General features: G+C 54.9%; 1 protein-coding gene across 5 annotated transcripts; it reads left to right on the top strand.

Annotated features, from left to right (window-relative positions):
- On the top strand, window positions 1-25,152 carry GRAMD1A (GRAM domain containing 1A). 5 transcript variants are annotated; one of them, XM_070387832.1, is made up of 20 exons: window positions 1-129; window positions 910-1,230; window positions 9,988-10,198; window positions 10,287-10,307; window positions 10,786-10,870; window positions 11,007-11,110; window positions 11,192-11,287; window positions 12,040-12,120; window positions 15,437-15,549; window positions 15,725-15,875; window positions 16,397-16,595; window positions 18,052-18,195; window positions 19,717-19,835; window positions 19,927-20,069; window positions 20,623-20,726; window positions 20,812-20,985; window positions 21,086-21,173; window positions 22,445-22,552; window positions 22,637-22,757; window positions 24,706-25,152. In XM_070387832.1, the coding sequence occupies exons 2-20, from the start codon at window positions 959-961 to the stop codon at window positions 24,796-24,798; spliced, it is 2,427 nt and encodes an 808-aa protein (XP_070243933.1). In that variant the 5' UTR covers window positions 1-129; window positions 910-958; the 3' UTR covers window positions 24,799-25,152. The 5 variants fall into 5 exon arrangements, with proteins under 5 accessions (XP_070243933.1, XP_070243936.1, XP_070243934.1 ...); XM_070387835.1 differs by lacking the exons at window positions 1-129; window positions 910-1,230 and adding an exon at window positions 4,765-4,785; XM_070387833.1 differs by lacking the exons at window positions 1-129; window positions 910-1,230 and adding an exon at window positions 4,805-5,493.
- Window positions 25,153-26,603: the final 1,451 nt, after the last annotated feature.

Raw genomic sequence — 26,603 nt, 5'->3', positions numbered from 1 at the left:
GCCGGATACTCTATTCCGCCTGACAAGGTCATGACTCCCTGGCCCAGCCAGGACTCCCCGGGGGAAAGAATAGGGCCTGGTCACCTGCCCTAACTACACGCTGTGAGGACAGGACAAGAAAGCCATAAGGTAGGGGCACTGGGGTGTCTGGGAAGGACTCTGGGTCCCAGCCTGGCCTGTAAGGCTCAGGTTCTTCCCAAACCAGGGGAAACCCTCTGGGTCCCATGGGTCAACCTTCCCTGTCCCCACCTCCTCAGCAGTGGGGTGCCAAGAAGCCCTCACCGTGTCCTGCGGTAAGGACAGGCAGACACTAATCTCATCTCCCCAGACCCATGCGGCCTCCAGTATCACAGTCATAACAGCAGGAACTGGCCTCGTTCCCTCCCTTTGTTTGTCTTGGGAGGGGCAATTGCTGAGCAAAGAGAGAAGGGAAATCCTGGCCTTAATCAGCCGTTACTCAGGCCCCTGGGCCTCTGGGGCCCTCTCAGACCTGGCTCCTTCCTGGCCCTGTGTATGGGGAAGGGAGCTGGGGTGGCGGGTGTATGGAGAACCCAGGGCTTGACCGCAGTGCATTCACGCTAGAAAAAAATAAACCCCAGTCCAGGGGCACGAACAGAGTTCACTGACCACTTGCCGTGTGCCAGACCCTGGGCTAGCCCTCCACTTGTCAGAGCTCCCTGACACTGCCCGGCCACCCTTGGAGGTCGCCATCAGGCCCTCCAGCTTCCAGAAGAGGAACCAGGGTCACAAGGTTGGCCGAGATGGGAATCCCACCCAGATCTCTCTGACCCCCATGCTATGCTCTGAAGCTCAGCTGACCCCTCCTCCCACTGGGCAACGGGAGGTGGTGAGGGGCAGGGTCTGCATGGGAAGTCTCCCCTTCACCCCTTCACCTCCTTTCTCCCCCAGAGGCCACACCACGGTCCAAGACCCCCGGCTGGGTGGCAGAGCCATCCCCATGGCTGAGTTTCCGCCCCTGCTGCCTTGTACACCCTTGCTGACAGAGGATGTCTGTGCCCAGGACTCACGGGTGCCCCCAGCCAAGGAGCCGAGCCAGGAGGCACAGGGTGGCAGGGTCCATGGCCCGGCCCCTAAGCACTGGAAGTTCCTGGAGGTGCCCACCATTCAGATAACACCAGCCAGCAATGGGGAGTCACCCCCTTGCACTCCACCCGCCCAGCGCCTGCAGCTGCCGAGGACCCCAGACAGGGAGAGTTCGCCCCAGGACAGGTCAGACCTAGGAGGTGGGATGGGAAAGGGGTTCTCTCTCTCAGGACTCAAGCTCAAGGGTGGGTTCCCTGTGGCTGGCACTGTCCTGGTTGGGGGTTGAAGGTCAGTTAGAATGTGGCTTTAGCCCCACAGGGGCCTGACTGGAAGTTGTAAAATATATGCAGATAAAAACTGGAGTATGTGTTGGGATAATCAGCCATGCTCAGCTGAGCACTGCTTACTAAGACCAGAGGCAAATACTCACCAACTGGTGTTTTTCAAACTTTGGGTCATGACCCATTTAAGGCCATGAAACCGATGTAGTACACCGCAGTGAACACTTTTTTCCCCCAAATAGAATCAGAAGAGAACTGAACATAACAGAGTGTTAAAAAAACAAACAAACAAAAAAAGAATAAGAAAATAACACAGTGTAGCAGGCAGTGAACAAGTGTGGTTTCCTAGCAATTTTGTGACATTACATATATAGCAGACCCTCCATACCCATGGGAGTATTCTAAGACCCCTGTGGATAAACTCTGCAGATGCTCAAATCTCTTACATAAAATGGTGTAGTATTTGCATATTAAACTACTCACACTCTCCTGTTTAGAATACCTCTAGGTTACTTACAGGTTTCTGTGCTGTGCTGTGCTGTGCTGTGCTCAGTCGCTTCAGTAGTATCCAACTCTTTGCAACCGTGTGGCCCCGACCATGTGGCCTGTAGCCCGCCAGGCTCCTCTGCCCACAGAATTTTCCAGGCAAGAATTCTGGAGTAGGCTGCCGTTTCCTACTCCAGGGGAATCTTCCCAAAAAAGGGATTGAACCCCTGTCTCTTGTGTCTCCTGCTTTGTTGGCAGATTCTTTACTGTCTGAGCCACCAGGGAAGTTCCCAATACAATGTAAACAGTTGCCAGGAAGCAAACTTAAGTTTGTTTTCTGAAAAAAGTTTTTTTAATTGAAGCACAGTTGATTTATAATGTTGTGTTAGTTTCAGGTGTACAACAAAGTGATTCAATTATACATACATATATATATCTATTCTTTTTCAGATTATTTTCTACTACAGGTTATTTATCTTAAGATGTTGAATATAGCTTCTTGTGCTATATAGTACATCCTTGCCATTTATCTTTTTTCTTTTTGGCTAAGCCACAGGGCTTTCGACATCTCGGTTCCTCAACCAAGGACTGAACCCAGTACCAGCAGTGAAAGCGCTGGGTCCTAACTGGACTGCCAGGGAAATCTTAGACTCCTAATTTATTGCTTTCCTGTTCTGGAAATTTTTATACAAAAATTATTATGCTGTACACCTGAAATTAATATAATATTATCTATCCAGATTTTAAAAACTGAAGTATAGTTAATTTACAATGTTGTCTTAGTTTCAAGTGTATTCCTCCCAGAATTAAAAAAAAATTCTGTTCTGATCTTTGATTGGTTGAATCCATGGACGTGGAACCTACAGATATGAGGGCCTATTCTATTTCTAATTGTGTACTTGGAGACCAATATAAAAGGTATTTCCTGTTGCAGCTCATGGGCAAAAAAAAAGTTTAAACAAAACTTCTACAAAGAAACACTACCTCTGGCACAAGGAGACAGGAACAAGGAGGTTGAAGGCTGTAGGAGGAAAGAACTACATTGGCCTTTAACAGAAATGTCCATTGTGGCTTTTTCCAACAAAGAACATTTGGATAAGAGTTAAAGTTTATGAAGTAGGGCTCTGTGTGTTAATGTGGAGAAATCTCAGAAATAAAGATGATGAAGAAAAACAGGTTGCAAAATGATAGTAGGAGCCTAATTGTGTATCTTTTTAAAAGATTTTGAACAGGATATATTGTTAGTGGATGCATCTTGATGCAGAAAAAGGATAGAAAAATGTACAAAAATGGTAAAATATCCACATCTATTATATATGCTTGGTGGGGACCAAGATAACTTGTATTTTTCTTGTTTGAAATAAACATTCCCTAATTAAAATTTTTTAAGTATTTCAAAAGAAGAAACAGGCCAAGAGAAATACAAAGAAAGAGAACAGTGAGACAGAGGGAGATGGTGGGAGGAGGGCCTCACTGGGATCTGACCCTGAGATGTGACCTTGAGAGGCAGTTGTCCAAGAACTGAGCTTTCCTACAGAGGGAAAGGGAGTGCAAAGGCCTGGGGGCAGGAACAGGAACTGGGGAGTCAGAGCAACAGCAGGGAGGCTGGGTAAGCTAGAGGCAGTGAACAAAAGGGAGCCAGAGAAGTTAAGAGTGGAGTCTTTGGCAACTTTGCTTTTAGCTGGACTGAGGTACAGCCAGAAGACTCTGTACTGGAGGGCTTCCACCTGACAGGCTCCTTCAGGCTGTGTGTGTGCGGGGAGCAGGCTGTAGGGGTTGGGAGGGAGCAGGGAGACCAGGGAGGAGGCTGTGTGATGGTCCAGGAGGGAGAGGATGTCCAGGAGGGAGAGGATGGAGGCTGGGCCAGGGTTGGGGCAGTGAGGGAAAAGAGCTTAAACTGGATAGATTTTGTAGGAGGAGCCTACTGGGTTTGCTGAGAGACTAGAGGGAAAGAAAGGGGTCAAGAAAGGCTGAAATTTGGGGCATTCCACCCACCAAAATGGGCATCCCAGACGGAGATATTGATAAAGTCTCTACCTGCCAATGCAGGAGATGCAAGAGTCGTGGGTTCGATCCCTGGGTCAGGAAGATCCCCTGGAGAAGGGAATGGCTACCAATTCCAGTGTTCTTGCCTGGAGAATCCAATGGACAGAGGAGCCTGTCCAGCTACAGTCCACAGGGTTGCAAAGAATTGGACAGGACTGAATGAGCACACACCCACCAAAATGGAGAAGTCAGTGGATGTTTTAGGAGGGAAAGGGTGTAAGTGTGGAAGAGCCGTGGGAATGGAGTTTTTTTCAAGAGGTAGGAACAGCCCATCCTGGAGAGGGGTGGGGAGCAAGTTTGAGCTGGGGGGCCTGTGGCCAGGAGCTGTGAGGTTCTGTGCACATATCTGTGTTCTCGGGGGAGGAGTCCAGGACACCGAGAGACCCGGGCAGCTGCTCCAGAGATAAAGGTGGGTTAGGGCATCAGTGGAGGATTGCGTCCACCAACAGTGACCTTGGCGACTCACTTCCCATCTTTGAAGCCGGGGCTTCCCCTTCTATAAAAGGGGAGCACTCCCACCTCCCTCGCTCCCAATCCCATCCTGTGGGAAAACCCTGATCACAGAGTTAGTGGGGTTCCCAGGACTGGGTTGACTTGCTCGACGTCATGGCTGACTGGGGCTGGCACTGGAAGGGGTCCCCAGAGACGCCGCTCAGAGATGCTGAGAGGGAGGTGGCCTAGGGCCCCACCTCCTTCCCGCCAGCTGCTGTTCCCCGCGTCCCCACTGCCCCAACACCTCCGTTTCCCCGAATTTCCCTCCCATCCCCAGCCCCGCCTCCTCTCTCAGTTTCCGCCCCGGGTAGGGAGTAGGGGTACGTAGAGCGCCCGGCCCGAGGCCTCATTGGAGCGGAGGACCCCTCTCTGGGTACCAGGCGAGCGCATCCGGCCTGTGCCCAGGCTACCACGGCGGAGTTGTGTTTCTGATCGAGTCCGTCTCTGTGTTTTTCCGTTTCGGTCTTTCCCCCTCCCCGGTCCATTTCTCTGTCTCTCTCCTTAGATCCTCCGTCTCTCTGTTTCTCTTCGCCCCTCTTCTTGCTCTCTCGGGGCCCTGACGACCCCGCCGGCCCCTCTCGACCTCTGTCTCGCTCCTCCTGCTCCTGCGCCGCGTCGCTTCATCTCTAATTCTCCCTCCAGCATCGGATTCCTCCCTGGGGTCTCGCTCGGTCCCCGCCGTCCCTCCCTCGCCTCTGACCAGCACCCCCCCCCCGCCCCGGGTCTCCCTCTAGTTCTCACCTCCTGCTTTCCCGCCTCCCCTGCGGTACCTTTCTCCCTCCGGGGATCTGAGTCTCTGCCTCGAGGCCCAGCCGCCCCTCCCCGCCAGGGCCGATCCCTCCAGGCCACTAGTCCCCGGCAGGGCCGATCCCTCCCTTCTCGCCCCCTCCCGCGGGCGGGGGGCGGTGCCGTGACGCGCGGGGCGGAGGCAGGAAAGCGGAGCTGACGCCGCGGCGGCGTCCCGCGGCCCCGGCCTTTTGTGCGGGCAGAGGGCGGCGGGGTTGGGGCGGGGGTCGGGGGTACGGCAGCCAAAGAAGGAGAGGCGGCTGACCGGCGTGGACGCCCAACGCCGCACAGCCCAGCCCAGCCCGGCCCGGCCCTGCCCTGCGGCTGGGCGCGCCCGCCGCGCCGCATCCATGTTCGAGTGAGGACCGCGGCGGGGGCGGGGGCGCGGGGAGGTACTGAGGGGTCGCTGGGGCGGGGGCTCCACGGGCTCGGCCCGGCGTGGCGCGATCGCAGCCGAAGTCCAGGAGCTTGGGCACAGGGGTCGGCCGGAGGGGAGGGGAGGGAAGCCTCGGGGGCCCAGGGGTGCACTCGGGGGGTGGGGCGCTGACGGCAGGGTAGCCCCCCGGGTCTGCTCGGCACTGCCCGGACGCGATGCGCCAGCCTGGCGGAGCTTTGGCTCGGGGTCCGGGGCTCATCGCGCTAGGAGCGCGGCCTGCCGGGAGCGCCCCCGGCCTCCTTTGCAGCTGCTTGGGAGATGAGGAGTGGGCGCGAGGCTGACCCGGGTCTTCAGGCCTGCTATCAAGGCTGGGCGGAGACGAGTCCCCGCCGACCAGGCTCCCAGGCCCGTGAGTCCGGGGCAGGCCCAGGAGCAGCCTCTCCAGGTCTGAGCCCCCTCTGTTCTGGTCTGTCTTAAGTCTCGAGGTTGCCCGGATAGGGTCTTCTACGTGGCCGGCCGACCGCGTGTCTCAGATCCTCTGGGGTCCTGAGCACGGAATTGACCTAGTAGTCCCTGTCCGGGCCCAGAGTATTCTAGATTATGCATTATAGGTGTCTTGGACGTGTATGCGTATCTGTGTTCCTGGTGTGCAAGCAGCTGTGATCCTCTTTGGCTCTGTGTGTATGTGTGGCTTCATGTGGTATTGTAAGCTCCGTGTGTGTGTCTGATTGGGATCGTAGTGTGTGTCTGGGGCTTTGTGTGTGTGGCTGTGACTTTCCGTGGTTGTGTGTGTGTACTGTACCTCATTCCATCAGACATCCGCGTGTCTAGTTGTGACTCTGGAGTATGTGTACATGTGTCTAAGCCTCCTAGTGTGCAGCAACAGCTGTGGTCCTCCTTGGCCGTGTGCCTGTGTGTGTGAATTTATTATCTTGGATTACATCTGTGGCTCCAAGTGTCACTGTAAATTGCCTGTGTGTTCAGTTGTGACTTTGTAGTGTGTGTGTGCCTGTGTCAGGGGCTCTTTGTTTGCTGCTGTGACCTTTCACCTCTGTGTGTGCTTGTAATTTACCTCTGTACCTGTTAGCATAGTGTGCAAATATAAGTCACCAGTGTGTCCATGTGTGACATTATTGTCTGGCCTCGGCCTTGGTGAGTATGAGTGAAACCCTCTGGGGTTGTACCTTAAATCTACGTCTGATTCCATCTTTGTGGGAAAGTTCCTGTGTGTGTCCCTTTATGACATTGTTGTATGCCCCTGGCTTGCATGTGAGCAGCTGGGACCCTCTGGGGCTTTGTGTGTGTGAAGGGTGTGTGAAGAATACGAGAGAGAGACCCCTTGTGGCTCTTAGTGAGCCTGGGACCCTCCCTCTCGAGACCTTGGGTGTACCCTTGACAATCTGGAGCAATAATAATAGCTGACATTATTATGAAAGTTCTCCTGTGTATAAGACGTGTCCCACGCATGATTTCAAATTCAGTCCCTGGCCACTGTGTGGTCGAGGTGTGTCCACAGCCTTCCGGGGCTGCGCTGTTCCTGAGTCCTTCACGGCTGTGTGTGTGTAGGACTCTCAGTCACTCGGCAACAGCATTTGCAACAGCATTTGCCACGTCCATCTCGTGCCACGTAAGAGCAGGTCTTCGCTCTGTCTTCCGCTTCTGATGGGGAGTGCCATGAAAACTGAACTGAGTCTGGACTTAATTTACCTGGGTGGTGCCTGTGTTAGCTGGGGGCCTCTGGGACTGTTCTTTCACTGTGTGGCCCTCTCTGTCACTGTGGAAATGTTACTTTCAAGTCTCCTCCAAAAACTTCCCTGGAGCTGTATGTATGAACGTACCTGGGACTTTTCTGTTTCTGTCACCCTCTGCAGCTTCGTGTCTTTGTCTTGCATGCAGGTGTGTGTGTGACTTCTGGGGCATTGTGTGTGACTGTAATATACCTGTGATGTTACTGCTGGGTGTGTAGGGGTGAGGGGTAGGGGAGACGTCTTACGACTGTGGGGAACTGTGGTTTGCCTGGGACCCTGGCTATGTGTGACCCACGCGGAGGGTCCGTTTTGTGCACACCTGTGCACAAGATGCCTCTGCCCCACTCTGCCCAGAGGGAGCTGTTGGCTCATTTAGGCCCAGGAGGCAGGAGGTGAGGTGTCTGCAGTGACAGAACCCCATTCTCGTCCAAGTCCCTCCAGCCTTGTCACCATGGCAAGGCCCCTCCACTCCACTGCTGCAGCCTGCCTGGTGGGGCAGCCGCATGGTTGTCAGCACTTCCTCTTTGTACTGCCGAGAGCAAGATCTGGGGGTGCAGGCCGTGCCCTGGCTGCATGTGCTGGACCTGTCTGCAGGAACCCTCCCCAGACCTGTGGCTGCAGGAGTATAGGAGGGGTGGAGGTCTTGAGCTCAGTCACTTCAGTCATGTCTGACTCCTTGCAACCCCGTGGACTCTAGCCCACCAGGCTCCTCTGTCCATGGGATTCTCCAGGCAAGAATACTGGAGTGGATAGCCATTTTCTTCTCCAGGGGATCATTTCAGGCTGGAGAGGCAGGAAGATGAGGCAAGAGGGGAATGTGATCACCCCTCCTTCAAACCCTTCCCCCAGCCCATAAGGGCTCTCAGGGTGAAGCCCAGACTCCTGCCCAGGGCCCACAGGGCCTGTGGGTAGGCCTGGGGCCTCCCATCCTCCTTCCCCAGCACCTCCTGGCCACCTCACTCCTCCTTAGCCTTGCCAAGCTCAGTCCTGTTCCAGAACTCACTGTTCCTGCCCCTAAAACAGCCTTCCCCAGCCTTTTGCCAGATCCTTGTCCTTGGGGCTCAGCTCAAGTGTGCCCTGAACACCGCCCTGCCCCCACCAACTTAGTCCTCCTTTATCTCTGGGGTCCTCCAACTTGAACTTGCATTAGAGTCTCCTGGGCCCCGCCCCCACTTCCTGATTCAGGAGGTCTGCAGTGGGTCCCGGACTCTGCATTTCTAACCACTTCTGGGCACTTCCTCTGAGCAGCGCTGCTTGGTAGCACTGACCAGTGTCTGAGGTCATCATCCTCACTTACCTGTTCTCTTATTGATCATCCCTGTTCCCTAGTCAGAATGCCAGGTCCCTGCGGGCAGGTGGTACATCTGTCTTGCCCCCTTCTGTGTCCCCAGTGCCTGGTGCAGGGCAGGGGCTCGGTGTGCACTCAGAGAGTGAATGGCTGGGGTTGGGGTCAGTTGGGTTAGGCTGAGGTGTTTGTGCAGTACCTGTTGGAGTCAACATAGCACTTTGGCAGCAAATGGGCTGGCTTCGTGACAGCAGGGCTGTGTGCTCCATTTCAGTCTGACAGTTCTTAATAAAGGTGCCTTCCAAGTGGTGGGCTTTAGGTATATATGTCCTCCTCCAGACAACCCTGTGAGGTGGATGTTGCTACTAGTCCCATTATACTCGAGAAGAAACCGAGGCCCAGAAAGACACTTGCCCAAGGTCACACAATGCAGGGCCCCAACTGAGATCTGCAGGGGTCTCAGGCTGCCAAGGGTTGGGCAAATCATACACTTGGTGGAATCCAAGTTTGGGGGTGGGGTAGGTGGGGGTAGGTGGACTGAATCACTCATTCAATGAGTGATTCAGTCCACCAGGACAGAAGCTTGCGGAGCACCCGCTGTATGCCAGGCCTCCTAGGCAGGGGGGTGCACCTGGGGACGAAACCCCCTTCCCCTGTGAAGTGCACTTGCCGGTGTGGGAGGATTTGAAACAAGAAAATACAGAAGTGCAGGAGAAGTGATGAGAATGGTGGAGAGGGAAGGGGCTTGGGAGGAGGAATGTGCTTTACATGGAGAGGCGAGGGGAGGTGTCTTAGAGAAGTGAGCCCTGAGCAGGGGATGGGCTGAGGACCTTGCCTTCCCCTGGAGTAAAGTGCAGCGGTGGGGAGAGCTTAGACAGGAGGGCCCTGACCTGACTGGGGAGGAGGCTGCTGAGATGTCCAGGACGGAGAGCCTGGAGGCTGGGCCAGGGTCCTGGTGCAGGAGAAAGTAGGCAACATAAAAACAATGGAAATAGATCTTAGAGCTGGAGCAGGGGAACCTGCTAACAGATTAAAAATGAAGAGTAAGTAGGAAAGAAGAAGCAGCTTAGGTTTTTAGCTCAGGCAACTGAGTGGAAAGTATTTGTTCAATAAATATTTATTATATGAATGAATGAATATGTTAGTGAAAAACGACACAGGCGTGACTAAGAGCTCACTTTGTGCCAGGCTGTGTTAGAAGCCCTTTACACGTATGGACTTGTTTAACCCTCCAAACAAGATGACATGTGTTTCTTACCCCTGGGTTATAGATGAACTCACCAAGGACAGGGAGCTGGGGGGCCTGCTCTGGATCATTCTGCGAAGAGGTGGAACAGGGTGGGTGGGTGAGAATCAGTGGGCTGAAGCGGGACCCCCCATACAGGCCCATCGCCATCCCCCAGCCTACCTCCCCTCATAAGAACCCTCTTCCTCTCCCCCCAGCACAACCCCCCACTCTGGCCGGAGCACGCCAAGCAGCTCTCCATCCCTCCGTAAGCGCCTGCAGCTCTTGCCCACAAGCCGACCCCCGCCTGAGCCAGAACCGGGCACCATGGTGGAGAAGGGGTCGGATAGCTCCTCAGAGAAGGGTGGGGTGCCTGGGACACCCAGCACCCAGAGCCTGGGCAGCCGGAACTTCATCCGCAACAGCAAGGTTGGTGCCGGCTCAGGTGGGGTGAGGGCAGGGTGGGAGGGCAGGGGGATTCAGGGGCTCTTTCTGACTCCTTTCCTTTCTCTTGCAGAAGATGCAGAGCTGGTACAGTGTAAGTAACTGGGCAGGGGGCCTTGCCAGAGGGATGAGGGAGGGGGACAGGTACTGGGCCCAGGGGCTGCTGGCTGCCACTGTCAGAGAGTGGGCGCTGGGGTCAGGAGACCTGGGGTGGTCTCATCCCAGGCTGCTACTTACATGCTCTGTGACCTTGAGTGAGTTGCTTAACCTCTCTGGGCTGCTCTGTCCTTGAGAAACAGTACCCACCTTACTAGACTGAAGGGAACGCTCCCTGAGAGTCAGTGATGCCGGTGGGTACCGGACACAGCGCTTGGCTTCTGTAGCAATCAGTAAATGGCTGTCATCATGGTTACTTTTGTGCTATGGGCAGTGGGAGCCAGAAGTGAGCTAGACACTGAAGCCTCAGAGAGGCTGTCCCGGGCTGAGACTGAGGGGTGCTGGGAGCTTTGGGGGGGCAGAATTTTAGGGGTGTGAAAATCCATCCCGGTTCTTACCTCCCAAACGTCCCCCAGATGCTGAGCCCCACATACAAACAGCGGAATGAGGACTTCCGGAAACTGTTCAGCAAACTCCCTGAAGCAGAACGCCTCATTGTGGGTGAGTCGTCCCCCACCGCCCCCAGCCAGACCCTGAGCCCCCAGCTCTGCCCTCCTGACCCTCCCCGCGTGCGCCGGCCCGGCCAGGCCAGCTTGTGACTCGGGTGTCTGCCCGTCTCTCCTCTCGGCCGCCTCAGATTACTCCTGTGCCTTGCAGCGCGAGATCCTCCTCCAGGGCCGCCTCTATCTCTCCGAGAACTGGATCTGCTTCTACAGCAACATCTTCCGCTGGGAGACAACCGTGAGCCGACCCAGCCGGGACGAGGAGGGGCCCCAGGGCGGGCAGTGGCCTGGCCCCTTCTGACCCACCTTTCGTTCTCAGATCTCCATCCAGTTGAAGGAAGTGACGTGTCTGAAGAAGGAAAAGACGGCCAAGCTGATCCCCAATGCCATCCAGATCTGCACGGAGAACGAGAAGGTGAGCAAGAGGAGAGGCGAACAGGGGTCCCGGGTCCCCGATCTTCACTGACTCCTCTCTCCTCCCCGCCACCCAGAGCCCTGTTCACTTTGCACCCAACTTCTCACAGGGAATACTTGTTCTCTTTACTCTCCAGCCCCAGCCTGGGCTCCCATCATCTCTAGCCTGGACCCCTGCACATGCCCCTGACTCAGGCCCTGCAGTCTCCCCTCACACAGCTGCTCAGGGATAGTCTTAATAGACAAATTCTATCAGCTCAGAGGCCTTTTCTGCCAGGAAGCCTTCCCTGATGCTGTATCGTGATTGTTGCCTCATGGTCCAAGATGGCTGTCTCACACCAGTGGCCCAGACAGGAGAAAGAAATAGGGAGGGAAAGCTTCACAGCAGACTTGGAGTCTTTGTGTTTTCTTGGCTAAAAGGGGATCTGTTAGCCACTCCTAAGTGGGCGTCAGAGACTGGGTATGTGCCATGGGCTTCCCCCGAGCAGCCCAGCCACTCTAGGCTGACCCTGTCTCCTGCCCTGGACTGTAAGTCCCGGGGCAGGGTTAAGGTCATCTCCTCATCACTGGGACTCCAGAGTTGACCATTGCTGGACTGGCCACAGAACTGACATTCTGTTGGGTGAGCGAGGGGATGACTGAATAGCTACCTCGGGCTGGGGAGCCAGGAACACAGTGTGTGCACAGGTAGAGCTTCCCCCTCCCTCTGGCCTGGTGTCTCCCCCACCGTTCATACTCCTCTCCCTCCTGCAGCATTTCTTCACCTCCTTTGGGGCCCGAGATCGCTGCTTCCTCCTCATCTTCCGCCTCTGGCAGAACGCGCTGCTTGAAAAGGTAGGCCTGGGCGAGTCCTGGACAAGGGGGTTAGAGGTCGGGCTGGGGAGAGGGGACCATGGAGCCAGAGATGCTAGGACTCGGGGAACCCCTCCAGCTCTTCCTCATGGGCAGCAGGTCCAACGTACCTGTAGCTTCTCCATAGGCCACCCCCCACTGCCCAGAGGGCCTCCGCGGGCTCCAGTGTCATAGCCCACCCACAAGAAACGCATACCCACGGCCCCTTAGTAACCACCAGTGAATCAGAAGTGCTCTGAAGGGACTTTTTTGGCAGTCCAGTGGTTAAGACTCTGAGCTTCTAATGCAGGGAACGTGGGTTCAATCCCTGGTCAGGGAACTAAGATCCCATATGCTGCATGGCCAAAAAGAAAAAAAGCTCTGAAAATGGGGAGACTTGGGGTATGTTTGGCAACAAAACCTGACTTGAGCTAACATGGAGATTTACAATCCCTGTCAGCACCATCTAACAGAACTTGGTGCTATGCTGTCTGATATGGCAGCCATTGACAACACGTGCCCGTTGAACTCTTGGCTAGTGTGACTGAGGAACTGTATTTTTAATTTAATTTCAGTTTGAATTAATTTAAACTTAAAAAATCCTGTGTGCTTCTTATATAACACAGGTCTGTATTTATCTCAATTAATGGGCCACAAAATATTTATGTGTATGACTGGGGTCAATCTTAAATATAACTGTGATTCAACATAAAATTATAGTAACCAGTATAGAATATACTAGTGATTCTCAAACCAGAGTTTCAGGAATCTTTTACGTTCTTTAATTATAGACTCCAAGGAGGTTTTGTTTAAGTGCAGTATATCTGACAATATAAACTGGTTTAGAAATTGAAACTGGGAGCTTTTTAAACATAAGATACACAAATACACTTGGATTAGCTACCAGAACAATGATAATATCACAGTCTCTGGGAAAACCCAACTGTATAGTCATAAAAGAGTAAAAGTGAAAAAGGCAAGTAATATCTAATATCTTATGCTACTAACACTTACCATACTTAATGGAAATAATTTTTCCCTCATGCGTTCCCTAAAAGGGTCTAGGGGACACCCAGAAATTGGACCACACTTTGAGAACCTCTGGATACTAATATAATACAGATATTTGGGGTATTACAGTATAGGCACTGTAAAATGTTTCTTATATCCCCAAATTTCTTAATTTTGAATCAAGTTTTACCCCCAAAGATTTTGAATAAGGGATTTCAGACCTTTACTTATCACATTCTGGTAGTCTATTATGGGCCAGCTTTGAGTGGGCTGTCCTGGAATGACCATTATGGTTGAATGGGTTTATGTAGCATGAATTTGGCAGCAATCAGCTAAAAACCCAAGCAGACAATGGTTTAAACAAACAGATGCTGAAGTACTTCAGGTAGTAATAAGGATAGCTAACACTTAACAGAGCTACTGTGTGCAGGAACTGTTCTGAGCTTTCCATGAATTAACTTACTTAATCATCACAGCCACCCTTTGAGGCAATATGGTTATCTTTATTCCACCAAGGAGGCACACAGGGAAAGCCTTGCCCATGGTCACATATACTTTTCTGTGGCTGAGTGGGGTTCTGACCCATTGTAGTCAGGTTCTGGAGTCCACTTAATCACACTGATGCCCATGTAACAAGAGGTATGGAGGTAGGCAATCCTGGGAGAGGGGAGTGGTTGGGGGCTCCCTGCATCATTCAGGATCCAAACTCTTATCCATTATTTCACACCATCATCCTGCTGTTGATGTTTTTTGTCCACATGCTTATTGCCTCATGGTTGCAGTATGGCTGCTACAGCTCCAGATGTCGTGCCCTCACTTAACTATCCCAAACGTGAAGGAAGAAAGGGATGGATGGAAAGTGGGCATTCCTTTATCAGGAAGGGAAAGCCTCTTTCAGCAAACTTTTCCTTACATTTCTTTGGCTAAAACTTGGTCACATGATCACCTGTGGTTGCAGAGTTATATGGGTTATATGGCAAATGAAAAAATGAATTGGTATGAGCCAGTTTTAATTCGCTGGGGCTGGGGAAGATTTTCACCTCAGACATATCAGGGTCCTGCTGGCAGGAAGGAAGGGTGGATAGATGTTGGGGTCTGCTACTGCTGGCATGCAGCACCTCAGAAGGCCCAAACACACTCCTCTAGCAGGGCTTACTCACATCCTGTCCTCCAAGGGGGCTGCAGCTGTGGCCATCCTCAGGGGCAAGAGTCCTGGAACAGGAGCCTGAGGGAGGGACAAGGCAGCATCAAAGTCTTCAGGGAGCCTGAGGGCAGCCAGACTGCTGGGGATGGAGTTCAGCCCTATCACTGAGTGCAAGTCACTGAACCCCATCCATCAGATGGGGACCATTCCTTCCTTGTAGCACCTGAGCTGGCCCCAGAATAAGTGCTCCATCACATCAGCTCTTGGGAGGTAGTGCAGTCCAATGGTTAGCTCCAGGGCTGAACCAACACTCTAGGATCACCTCAGTACCTCCACTTCCTAATTAAATGATGTTATGCCACCTCTGTGGGGCTTCCCAGGTGGCGCCAGTGCTAAAGGACCCGCCCACCAGTGTAGGAGATGAAAGAGATGTGGGTTCAATCCGTGGGTCAGGAAGATCCCCTGGAGTTGGAAATGGCAGCCCACTCCAGTTTTCTTGCCTGGAGAATCCCATGGACAGAGGAGCCTGGTGGGCTACAATCCATGGGGTGGCAAAGAGTTACACGACTGAGCACACACACACACGCACCTTTGTGCCTTATTGTCATTATCTTAAAATGATGATAATATTAGCACCTACTTGACAGAATTGTTTTGAAGACTTATTAAGTTGGCACACATGAAGAGTTAGAAGAATGCCTGGCATATGGTAACAACTCAGTGAATGTCAGTTGCTGCTGCTGCTACTATTATTAATATTACTATCTCATCAGTCTCATCTAGCCACTCTAGCCGTGGGTACCTCCTGAGGACGCCTGGGAGAAGTATTGATAGTTGGGAGCATGACTGCATGATGGGTGGGAGCATTGGCTCTGGAGTCTGGCTGGGTTTGAACTTCAGAGTTGACCTCAAGCATAACTTCTCCGCTCTGGGCCTCTTATTCTCCTCTATAAAACTGGGAAGTTTAACCTGTAGCTGTGAAAGTATTGTGAGGACCTAAGGGAAAATTCCCCAGTACACTGGCTCCCTACCCAGTGGGTTGAGAGATGTCTGCTATGGGAAGTCATGCTCCCCCTTGTGGACACCGGGGGAACTGCTGAAGCTGAGGCCGGTGAAGGGCTCTGACTCTAAGGTAGAGGCCAACCCAATGTCGTGCCCATCCAGACGCTGAGTCCCCGCGAGCTCTGGCACCTGGTGCATCAGTGCTACGGCTCAGAGCTGGGCCTCACCAGCGAGGACGAGGACTATGTCTGCCCCTTACAGCTGAATGGCCTAGGGTGAGTCGATGGTTGGTGGCTGGTTCCGGGGGGTTGGGAGAAGACACAAGGGACTGTGTCCATAGCTCCTGGAATCCTGGGTGGACCAAGATGGGTGTACAAAAGTTTGGGAGACCAGGAGGGTGTGTGGAATCTCAAAGATCACAGTGGTCTCACTCCCTCTCTTTCTTTGCAGGAGCCCCAAGGATGTGGGCGATGTAATTGCCCTGAGCGACATCACCCCCTCGGGGGCAGCTGACCACAGCCAGGAGCCAAGCCCCGCAGGTTCACGCCGTGGCCGCATCACCCCCAACCTGTCCCGGGCCAGTAGTGATGCAGACCATGGGGTGAGCAGGAGGGTAGAGGAGAGAGGAGGGTGCTGGCTGGGGCTGGGGAGATGAATGGACTCACAGATTGAGGGCACCAGCAGGGAATGGACAGAGAAGAGGTGGCTGGAGGGATGAGTGAGCGAATGGATGGAGGAACGGGATGGAGCTGGGAAGATGGGTGTGGAAAACAAGTACAGGTAGGGAAAGAGAGAGACAGGGGTGGGACAGGTAGATAGATGGAAAGGGGGAGAGACAGAAGAGCCAAGAGAGAAATGGATGGATGGATGGATGGACGAGGTGGGTGCAGTCAGATGAGGCGTGGACAGGACAGGCATAAGAAAGCTTATGACCCAGGCATCCAAGACACGCCTGACTGAGAAGCTGAGAGGAGGCCTCCTCCGGGTGGCCCCAGCGCCTCTCGCCACTCAGCTATGAGCGGAACACACAACCTCCCCAGCATTGGTTTTCCTACAGTCTTGAAGCCTTCTGGTGGATGTGGGCACCCAAGGGACAAGCTTGGATTAAGCTTTTCTCTACAGGCAGAGGAGGACAAGGAGGAGCAGACAGACAGCCAGCCAGATGCCTCCTCCAGCCAGACAGTGACCCCGGTGGCTGAACCCCCGAGCGCAGAGCCCACCCCACCTGACGGGCCCACCTCCCTGGGTCCCTTGGATCTGCTGCCCAGTGAGGAGCTGTTGACAGACACAAGTAACTCCTCCTCATCCACGGGGGAGGAAGGTGAGGCAGGTGGCCCAACTCGTTCGCTTTGGCTACACGAGACAGACTTTACTCAGATGGGCTGACCAAGGGAGTTGCTGGCTCACAGGACTGAAAAATCCACAGCACAGGCAGATAAGGCATTCACGTGTCTTGTTAGAAATCTGTCCGTATCTCGCTCTGCTTTGAAGGCAGCTTGGCAAGGTGGATAGGAGCATAGATAGAGCCCCATAGATGGCTGGGGCTCAAATCCTGGCCATGCCACTTCCCAGCTGTGTGACGTGGGCAAATTATTCAACCTCTGAGCCTCATTTTCCTTATCTGAAAAGTGGGTTGACAGTAATAATGCTACTTCATAGGGTTGTCATGAAGAGACAACTGTTATACATAAGCTGCTGCTGCTGCTGCTAAGTCGCTTCAGTCGTGTCCGACTCTGTGTGACCCCAGAGACAGCAGCCCACCAGGCTCCCCCGTCCCTGGGATTCTCCAGGCAAGAACACTGGAGTGGGTTGCCATTTCCTTCTCCAATGCATGAAAGTGAAAAGTGAAAGTGAAGTCACTCAGTCGTGGCTGACTCTTCGCAACCCCATGGACTGCAGCCTACCAGGCTCCTCCATCCATGGGATTTTCCAGGCAAGAGTACTGAAGTGGGGTGCCATTGCCTTCTCCTATACATAAGCTATTATGTATTAAATGGCTTAATACATGTAGAATGCTTGGGCCAGTCCATAAGTGTTGGCTTATTTCCATTGGCGGCAGCAGCATTTCCATTTTCTCCATGCCAGCTTCCTTCTCAGGTAGCTTCTACTCTTATGGGGGCAGAAAGAGCTCCAGCCCTGCCCCGGATAAGCCTAGTGGAAAGAAAGCCAGCTTTTCCCAGTGATTGCACCAAGCTCTAGGGTTGTTTCTGATTGGAGAGCTGGCCTACCCCTGAGCCCACCACTGTGGCTAGTGGCCTGGCCTAGGTCACATACATATATGCACACATACACACACCCTGAACCAATCACTGTGGCTGGTCTGGGACACACATGTATGCGTGCACACACACCCCCACCCGAGTCCCATAACTGTGGCTGATGGCTTGGCCTGGATTACACACACTTGTGCATGCCCACATGCACACACCCTGAACCAATCACCATGGCCAAAGACTCAAGGTTATGAGCTGGAGGGTGGGCTTATGACAGGTCCACCCCTGTCGTCACTGGGACTGCAAGCATGTAGGTCTAGGTGTGTGCTCCACCTTCAGCGCACAGTGATGGCTCTGATTGTCTGGCTGGGGGCGCACGCCCACCCTAAAGCCATCCCGTGGTGGAGGGAGCGGAGTCGCTCCATGTCAGTGTCCACTCTGGTCCAGGAGGACAGGGCTGCCCAACCACCCCACAAAGCCTGGGAGTGGGGAGGTGTGCCCCCCCTGCCGAGGGAGCACGAGGAACACAAGCAGCCCCATGCACTGTCCTTCTCTGTCGCCCAGCCGACCTGGCGGCCCTGCTGCCTGACCTCTCCGGCCGTCTCCTCATCAACTCCGTCTTCCACGTGGGTGCTGAGCGGCTCCAGCAGATGCTCTTCTCAGACTCGCCCTTCCTTCAGGACTTCCTGCAGCAGTGCAAGTTCACAGGTCAGGGGCTGAGGTGGCTGGGGTACAAGGGGAGGGCGCGGGGAGGAGCAGGCCAGGAGACCGGCAGGAACAGCCATGCAAATTGGGTGCGGTGGGTCAGGGAGTGAAAAGCAGCGATTGTGAGACAGAGGGGCTCCACCTCCTACAAGCTGAGTGGCCTTGGGCCAGGGGCAGACCTCCTCTGTGCCTCAGTTTCTTCCGTGTGGGGCGGGTGTGATGCTACCTGCCTTGTCAGGTTCTCATGAGAACTAAATGAGTCAGTACTGGGGAAGTGCCTAGAACAGGAGCAGATAGGAAGCCATTTAATAAATATGAATTAAAGACTGCTCTGTCAGGCCAGTGCAGAGCCCAGGACAGATGAACTTGAGTCCCGTGGGAACAGCAGTGAAGAGATACTGACACAGATAAGCATGTGTATCAGAGGGGTGGCTGTGATCTAGGGGGTATCAGGAAAGGGTGCTGGAAGGATGTGAATTGAAACTAAGGCCTGAAGGAGGAACTTTCCTAGGGAAATGGGAGGGGGTAGGAGAGAGGAAGTCCAGGGAGGCCAGCAGGGTGCCTGCAAAGGTCCTGAAGCTGGAGGCAGGCACTGGGAGAAGGCCCTTGGGGTTGAGCCCCCAAGGCCAGGTGTGGAGGGGGGAAGCCACAGCACCAGGGGAGGCAGAAGGGCTGACCAGGAGACCAGCAGGGAGCTCGGGAGGCTACGAAAGAGGTTCAAGTAGGGGAGAGGCCTGTGTCTTTTCTTGATTGATGAAAACGAACCATGCAGCATCCTCTGCAGAATGGGTAAGACTGTGCCTTAGGTTGGGAGCTCTCGAATCCCCCACAAACTATGCTTATATTCTGGAGAGAGTGGCACATCAGACTGAAGCTCAGACTCTGTCCAGCAGTACTGGGGAGTCATAAAGTGTTGTAGGGAGGGACAGAGTCAGCCTTGGCTGTTAGAAGCTCCCCCTGGACCAGAGCTGGAGATGGAGGCCAGAACCTCAGGGGGAGGCTGGAGAGGTGCCCTGGAATGGCAAGAATGGGATGAACGAGGACAGTGCTCAGACAGTCAGTGAATAGATAGTGTCCAGGATGAGGCCCAAGGCTCTGCAGGGAGCCTGAAGGACGGTGGGGCCCAGCGAAGAGGGGCATGTTTCAGGGGTTGGGGAGGCCAGTGGCTGTGTGGGGTCCTGAGGACTTCCAGGGGATGTTTTCAAGAGGTCTCAGGACCCTAGGTCTCAGGCTCAGGGGAGAAACCAGGACTGGTAGCATGGAGACAGGGCTGCAGAGTGGATGCAGAGGCCCAGGAGGGCTGAGAAGTATGGGCAGGAGAGAGGTCCTGGCTCCAAGGGTCATCAGCATCTAAAGTTTCAGGCATCTAGAAGGAAGATGGGGCAGACACCGGGGTGGGGGCAGGGAGGAGGTGCGGGTTTAGGAGCCAGTCTCCAGAGAACTGGAACCTTCCCCAAAAGGCTGGGTCTCCTACTGCCCGAGGGCAGAGGACTGGTGTCTTCACTCTGCTCCTCCATCCCCCAGACGTGACCTTGAGCCCCTGGAGTGGGGACAGCAAATGCCACCAGCGCCGAGTGCTGACCTACACCATTCCCATCAGCAACCCGCTGGGGCCCAAGAGCGCCTCTGTGGTGGAGACACAGGTGAGCCGGGCAGGGTTTCCGGTGGGTGGGGGGCCGAGGGTCAGGGTAGGGAGGATGGCACTGACTCCTGGCTCCCCCTTTGACTCCGTAGACGCTGTTCCGGCGTGGCCCCCAGGCGGGAGGGTGTGTGGTAGACTCCGAGGTGCTGACGCAGGGCATCCCTTACCAAGACTACTTCTACACTGCCCACCGCTACTGCATCCTGGGCCTCGCCCGGAACAAGGCCCGCCTCCGGTAAGCCGCACCCTGGCCCTGCCACCTGACAGCCGGGTGGTCTCAGGGCCCCTGCCACATTCTCCCTGTCTCGAGTCATCCGCAGAATGCTGGTTGCCACCCTGACAGATGAGCAGAAGTCAGGAACACCCCGAGGTGGTTGACCTGAGCCACCAGAAGGGCGGAGTCACCACTGACCAGGAGGGGAAGGCGGGGAGGGCTTGGGAGAAGACCAGGTACTCAGCTTGGGACATGTCCACCCCACGTGGGGGTGGACACAGCCGCAGGGTGGAAGGGGTTCAAGGGTGAGGTGCGGGCTAGGATGGCAGTCTGGGTGGGCAATGCTGGGGTAGCACTGAAGATCTGCCACAGTCACGGGTGTGGACAGAGAAGGGGCTGCGGGCTAAGTAGAGTGTTGTGTGGGGATCACAGGGAACCCTTGTGGGGGATGTCTGTTTTGTGTGTGGGTGACACAGGGCCCTCTCTGAATCAGAAGAGGGCACGCACCCCCTGGGAAATGGGACAGCAAGGCTGTAGTCAGCTCCTGACCCCCTCCCCCGGCTCTGTTCCCCAGGGTGTCCTCCGAGATCCGCTACCGGAAGCAGCCCTGGAGCCTCGTGAAGTCCCTCATTGAGAAGAACTCATGGAGTGGCATCGAAGATTACTTCCACCACCTGGGTAGGGGGCAGGGACCCGGGCGGGCCGCAGCCGGGGTCAGGGCCAGGCTGGGGCAGCCGTGCAGAGCCCTCTCCTGTGTCCACAGAGCGAGAACTCGCCAAGGCCGAGAAGCTGTCCCTGGAGGAAGGCGGGAAGGACACGCGGGGCTTGCTGTCTGGCCTGCGCCGGCGGAAGCGGCCTCTGAGCTGGAGGGCTCACGGTGATGGGACCCCACACCCGGACCCTGACCCCTGTGCCCGGACTGGCATGCACACCTCGGGTGGGTTCTGTCAGGCCTGGTGGGGGGCTGGGGAGGAGCTGGGGGCCTGGCTGGGGTGAGTAGAGATGAGTCCTTCTGACTTGGAGTTGCTCCCCCACAGGCTCCCTCAGCTCCCGCTTCTCGGAACCGTCTATGGACCAGGGCCCCGGGGCAGGCACCCCCAGCGCCCTGGTTCTCATCAGCATTGTGTGAGTAAGGGGGCCGGGCTTGGGGGGATCAGACAGGCCTGGATCTGCACCCTGGCTGTGCAACCCTGGGCCAGTGCTTGGCCTGTCTGGGCCTCTGCTTACATGGGAGCATGGGCTCACCCCACAGCAAGGGTTAAGGAGGCGATGTTTGGGATGCGCCCAGGAGGGCTCCTTAGCTTGTATGGCTCAGTCTGTCATGGAGGGGTAGTCCCCGCAGGGAGATGGAAACCCTGGGGCTCTGGGGGAGTGGTCAGAGGGGGTGTGGCCTTGCCCAGGGAGCTGGAGGAGCAGGCTCCCAGGAGAGGTGGAGTTAGGTAAGCCAGGAGAGGTTTATGCATGGAGGTTTCAGGTTTTCTGTGCTCAGCCCTGAGCTGTGTGACACGAGGGACACAGTAGTGACCAGCAGTCCTGGGGCGAGACAGGTCTGGCACCAGATCAGAGGGATGAGGTTGTGATGGAGGGAATGGGCGAGGCTGACAGGGAAGCCTTGGGAGGCGGGGGAAGGCTTCCTCCAGGCCAGCCAGTGGGTCATTGGGGAAGGCATCCTGGGAAAGCAGAGGACTCTGAGCTGAGACCACCCCCCACCCACAGTGGGTTTAGGCTGAAGGACCCACCTTCACAGAGGCCTGGGCTGGGGGACCCACCTGCACACAGGCCTCGCCTGGGAGTATCCTGGCCTGGTAGGGGGGTCCCACATGTACAGAGGCCTGGGCTGGGAGCAGGGCACTCTGAGGAAATGGAAATGAGATCCACGCTCCTGCCAGATCATGCCCAGTGAGAGATCGGCCTCGTGCTCAGCCTCTGGGCCTCGGTTGGCCAGTAACAGCGGTCCATGAGGGGCTGTGTGGCATGCTCAGCTTGGGGCTGCTGGGGTTGGGGGTCAAGGTGTGGCCAGGACAGGCTGGGCAGCTCTCATCTCTTTGTCTCCCCCTCTCTCTGCCTTCTCAGGATCTGTGTGAGGTAGGGTCCTGCGTCCTGCCCTCCCTTCCCCTGTGTCTCGGCCCCTAGCTGCAACCCCTTCTTACTCCATGGCCCCAGCTCCCCCAGCAAGGTGACCGGAGCAGCAGTTAAGGGCTCAGGCATCAGGCTAGCCTGGGTTTGAACCCTGGCTTTGGCTTGTGTGATCCCAGGCACGTCGCTCACCCTATCTGAGTCTTGGTTTCCTCCTCTGGAAAGAGGGCTAGTCATGGTGCCCCTTCAAGGCATGGTCAAGTGGGTGCCCACCACTTGTGGAAGCGTTGGTATCCTGACCTCTGACCTCGTCTCCCCAGCCTCATCGTCCTCATTGCCCTCAACGTCCTCCTCTTTTACCGCCTCTGGTCCCTGGAGAGGACAGCTCACACTTTTGAGTCCTGGCACAGTCTGGCCCTGGCCAAGGGGTGAGTGGGTAGCCCCAGGGGGTTGGGAGCTTGGGGAGGTGTGGGGGAAGCCAAGATCCAACTTGGGCCCTGTCTTCCCCACAGTAAGTTCCCCCAGACGGCCACGGAGTGGGCGGAGATCCTGGCCCTGCAGAAGCAGTTCCACAGCGTCGAGGTGCACAAGTGGAGGCAGATCCTGCGGGCTTCCGTGGAGCTCCTGGACGAGGTGCGGCGTGGGCTGTGGGGCCCTGCAGCCATGTCCCGAGATGCAGCATAATGCATCCGGGCCTCACTTTCCTCCTGTGTTAAATGAGGAAGCCATTCATAGTCCTTACCTCCCAGGGTTGCTAGAGAAATCAGCGAGATGGAAGATAGAATTTATTGCTTCTCATCCTGGGGAAGAAGTCCAGGATGTCTTGACTTCAGGCATGGCTGGATCCAGCCGCCCAACAGTAATAAGAATCAGTCTCTCTTACCTTCTGTTGACTCTGCCCATCCCCAGGCCTGGCTTTGTTTCGGGGGCATCCCAGGTGGACCGAGATGGTACCTGCAGCTCCAAGGTAGCAGCCAAAGGAAGGAGCTCATTCTCACTGGCTACTGGGTCACGTGCCCATCCCCCAACCAGGCACAGAAGCCAGGTGTAGACACAGCTTGGTCCCTGAACCCCTTCCTGCCTGTAAGGTGACTAAGGGATCATGTGAGGGTGGGAAAGAGGTTCTCCAAAAGTCAGGGATCTCATTTCCAGGAGGGGTTGCCCCAGACACCCGCTGTAGTTTGCTGGCAGTGTCTATTCAGACAGCCAGATTCAAATTCTGACCTGTGACCTTGTGCCAATGACTTCACTGCTGGGGCCTTGGCTTCCTCCTCTGTGAATGGGATGATAATCAGTGTTACTCCAAAGGCTGCCAGGAGGATTGAAGGAGTTAGCATCCAGGACTTCCCTGGCGGTCCAATGGTTAAGACTCCAAGCTTCCACTGCAGGGGCTGTGGGTCCGATCCCTGGTCAGGGAACTAAGGCCCCACATGCTGTGGAGTGTGGCCAGAAAATAATTTTAACTAGAAAGGAGTTAGTCTGTGAGTAGCGTCCAGCTCATGTAAACACCTCGCCTGTGTTTGCTGTTATAAGTGGGATCCTGCAAAGCAGGTGTTCAGTAAAGGTGGTGGTGCGTCAGCACAGGTGCCAGGCGCTGGGGAGCATCTGGCCTTGACTGGGTGCGCAAGGGCATCATAGCCCACGTTGCTGGGTGATGCTAAAAGTCCTTTCTTGTCACTCTGAACCGTAATGCTGAGGTCCACCTTTAGGGGCCTCATTGCACCCTGAAATCATGCTAGGAGGAAGGGGAAGGGCTGTGCAGGACAGGGAGGAGGGATCATCGAGGCTGGTGTGCCATCACTCAGAGAGAGGAGGTCAGGGCCTTCCCATCCTGAATTCAGTTCTGATTATATTCTTCTGCCAAGGGCATGGAATTGACTACACAAAGTAACTAACAGCAGATGCTGATTGAGCCAGACAGTTCTAAGAGCTAAAATGACCAACTGATTTGTTTCTCATGGCCAACCTTCGAGGGGGATGCTTTTGTTACCACTCCACGCCTCCCACCCCCTGCCATGTAACAGACAGGAACAGAGACATTCCCAAGGTCGCATGGCAGGGAGTAAGACTCGCTAACAGGCACCCAGCACTCTGTGTGCCGGGTCCTAGGCATACAGCCGGGAGATCCCTGAAGTAATCCTATGATGTAGGAATATTACTGACTAGTGTCTCAGCTGAGGGACCCGGGATGGTTAAGGGGCTTGCCCAAGGTTACCCCATAAAATGGCTTGAACCCAGGCCGTCTGGGCCCCTTCCACGTGCTGCCTTGGTTGTTGTTTGTTGTTCAGTCGCTCAGTCATGTCCAACTCTTTGCTACCCCATGGACTGCAGCAGGCCAGGCTTCCCTGTCCTTCATTATCTCCCAGAGTTTGCTCAAACTCATGTCCATTGAGTCGGTGATATCATCCAACCATCTCGCTCTCTGCCTGTGAGAAGTCAGACTGGATGCGGAAAGGCTCCTCTCTCAGCACAGGCTGACCTTGGCCTCTCTGGACCTTGCCCAGTTCCTCAGCTGCAGGATGGTGGGGGTGTATCACCCCTACCAGCACTCACCCCCCACTCTGCCCACCTCTCCCCGCAGATGAAGTTCTCACTGGAGAAGCTACATCAAGGCATCACCGTCTCAGACCCTCCCTTCGACTCCCAGCCACAGCCTGACGACAGCTTCTCCTGAGGACACACGGCCATCCTCCTAAATGGACAGATAGACACAGAGGCTCGGTGGCCACTGCTGGCACAGTGTGAGCACCGGGAGCCTCCCGCCCAACCCTCCCGGTGGCCTGGCCAGGGGCCACACAGACACGGGGACCACAGAACCGAGATGCACTTTAGACCAGCGTGTGCGAGTCCAGCTGCCGTTGCCTGCCCTGCCAGGGAGCTGGCCCAGCCTTTGGCAGGCCCCCCACTAACTTATTGTGCCCGTCTGGGGTTGTGGGGTGCCTCCTGGGGTACACGATTCCTTCAGCTCTGGGTTTAATGTATTATATTTATTTGGGGCTGACAGCCCCAATAAAAGGTTGGAAATGGCTGTGATTGTCCTTGCAGGGCCCTGGGAGTGGTGAGAGCCTCCTGTTACACTTGATCCCGCCGCGGTAGGAGGGGCATACAATCCATTTTCTGGGGCCACAGACACCGACGTGACCTGGGATTCCTAAGCAGCTTTGCACCATCAGGACCCAGTGTGGGGGCTCCAAGGACAAACTGGTGGCCTGGCTCTATCCTACCTCTGATACTTAGCAGGCATGTCGCCCGGAGCAGTTCAGCCTCTCTGAGCTTCAGTTTCTTCTGTGCAATGAGCATAAGAATAGCACCAGTCAGGGACTTAGCTGGTGGTCCAGTGGCTAAGACTCCATGCTTCCACTGCAGAGGGTGCAGGTTGGAGCCCAGGTCAGGGAACAAAGATTCTGCATGCCTCACAGAGTGGCCAAGAAAAACAATAGCACCGGTCTTTTAGGATTGTTAGAAGTGAGTTTTCTGGAACTTTAGCTGCATCAGAATCTCCTGGAGGACTCTTAAAAAGCAGAAAGCTGGACTCCACCCTCAGTTTGAGACTCAGCCCACCTGCCATGAGTCTGCTGAGGTCGTGCACTGCCAGCAGATTCCCAGGTGATGCTCTGCTGAATGTCCAGGGACCTCACTGTGAGAACCACTCTATAAGGATTCAAGGAATTAATAAAGGTGGCTACTTGAAACAGGGCCTGCACAGAGTAAATATTCAATAAAGGTTACTATTATGGCAGAAAAAAAATCAGGGGAGAAAAAAAGTAAGTCATATAGTGAGGACCAAGTACGTACCAGACTCTGTGCCAAGGTCTGAAGTATTAGTCGCTCAGTTGTGTCTGATTCTGCAACCCCAGGGACTGTAGCCCACCAGGCTCCTCTGCCCATTGGATTTCCCAGGCAAGAATACTGGAGTAGCTTGCCATTTCCTTTTCCAGGGGATCTTCCCGACCCAGGGATCAAACCCCCCTCTTGTGCATTGCCGTCTGAGTCACCAGCAAGCCCAAACGTTCATTTAATCCTCAGTTACACCATGAGATGGAGACAAAATAGTTAACATGCCTGGCACCACTTAGCAGAGAGGCAAGGCCTAGCCCCTGGTGTCTCCACCTGCAGATACAAAGGCCCCCCACACCAGAAGTTGAGGCAGCTGGACCCTATCTTACCGATTCAGAAATGAGCCTAGAGGCAAAACCTCTGGTCCAGGTAGAACCCAGATCTGTCTCACTCAAATCCTGTTCTGGTTCCAGAGTGAATGAGGAAGGGTAAAAAGAGACCTCTGACAGGTCACAGGCTGTAAGAATCTTAATTGATGGTGTGGGGCAGAGGACTGAAGGAGGGGCTGGATGGGGCAGGATGGACCACAAGTGAAAAACTACAGAGCCAGCCGCTCCTATCCTCTAGCTAGCGATTGAGGCAAATTAGCCATCCTGTGCCTCAGTTTATCCCCCCTGTAAAATGGGAATAATGTTAACACCC

Source organism: Bos mutus, chromosome 18 (genome assembly GCF_027580195.1).
Source record: "Bos mutus isolate GX-2022 chromosome 18, NWIPB_WYAK_1.1, whole genome shotgun sequence".
NCBI classification, from domain to species: Eukaryota; Metazoa; Chordata; class Mammalia; order Artiodactyla; family Bovidae; genus Bos; species Bos mutus.
This window is presented reverse-complemented; position numbering and strand designations above follow the sequence as displayed.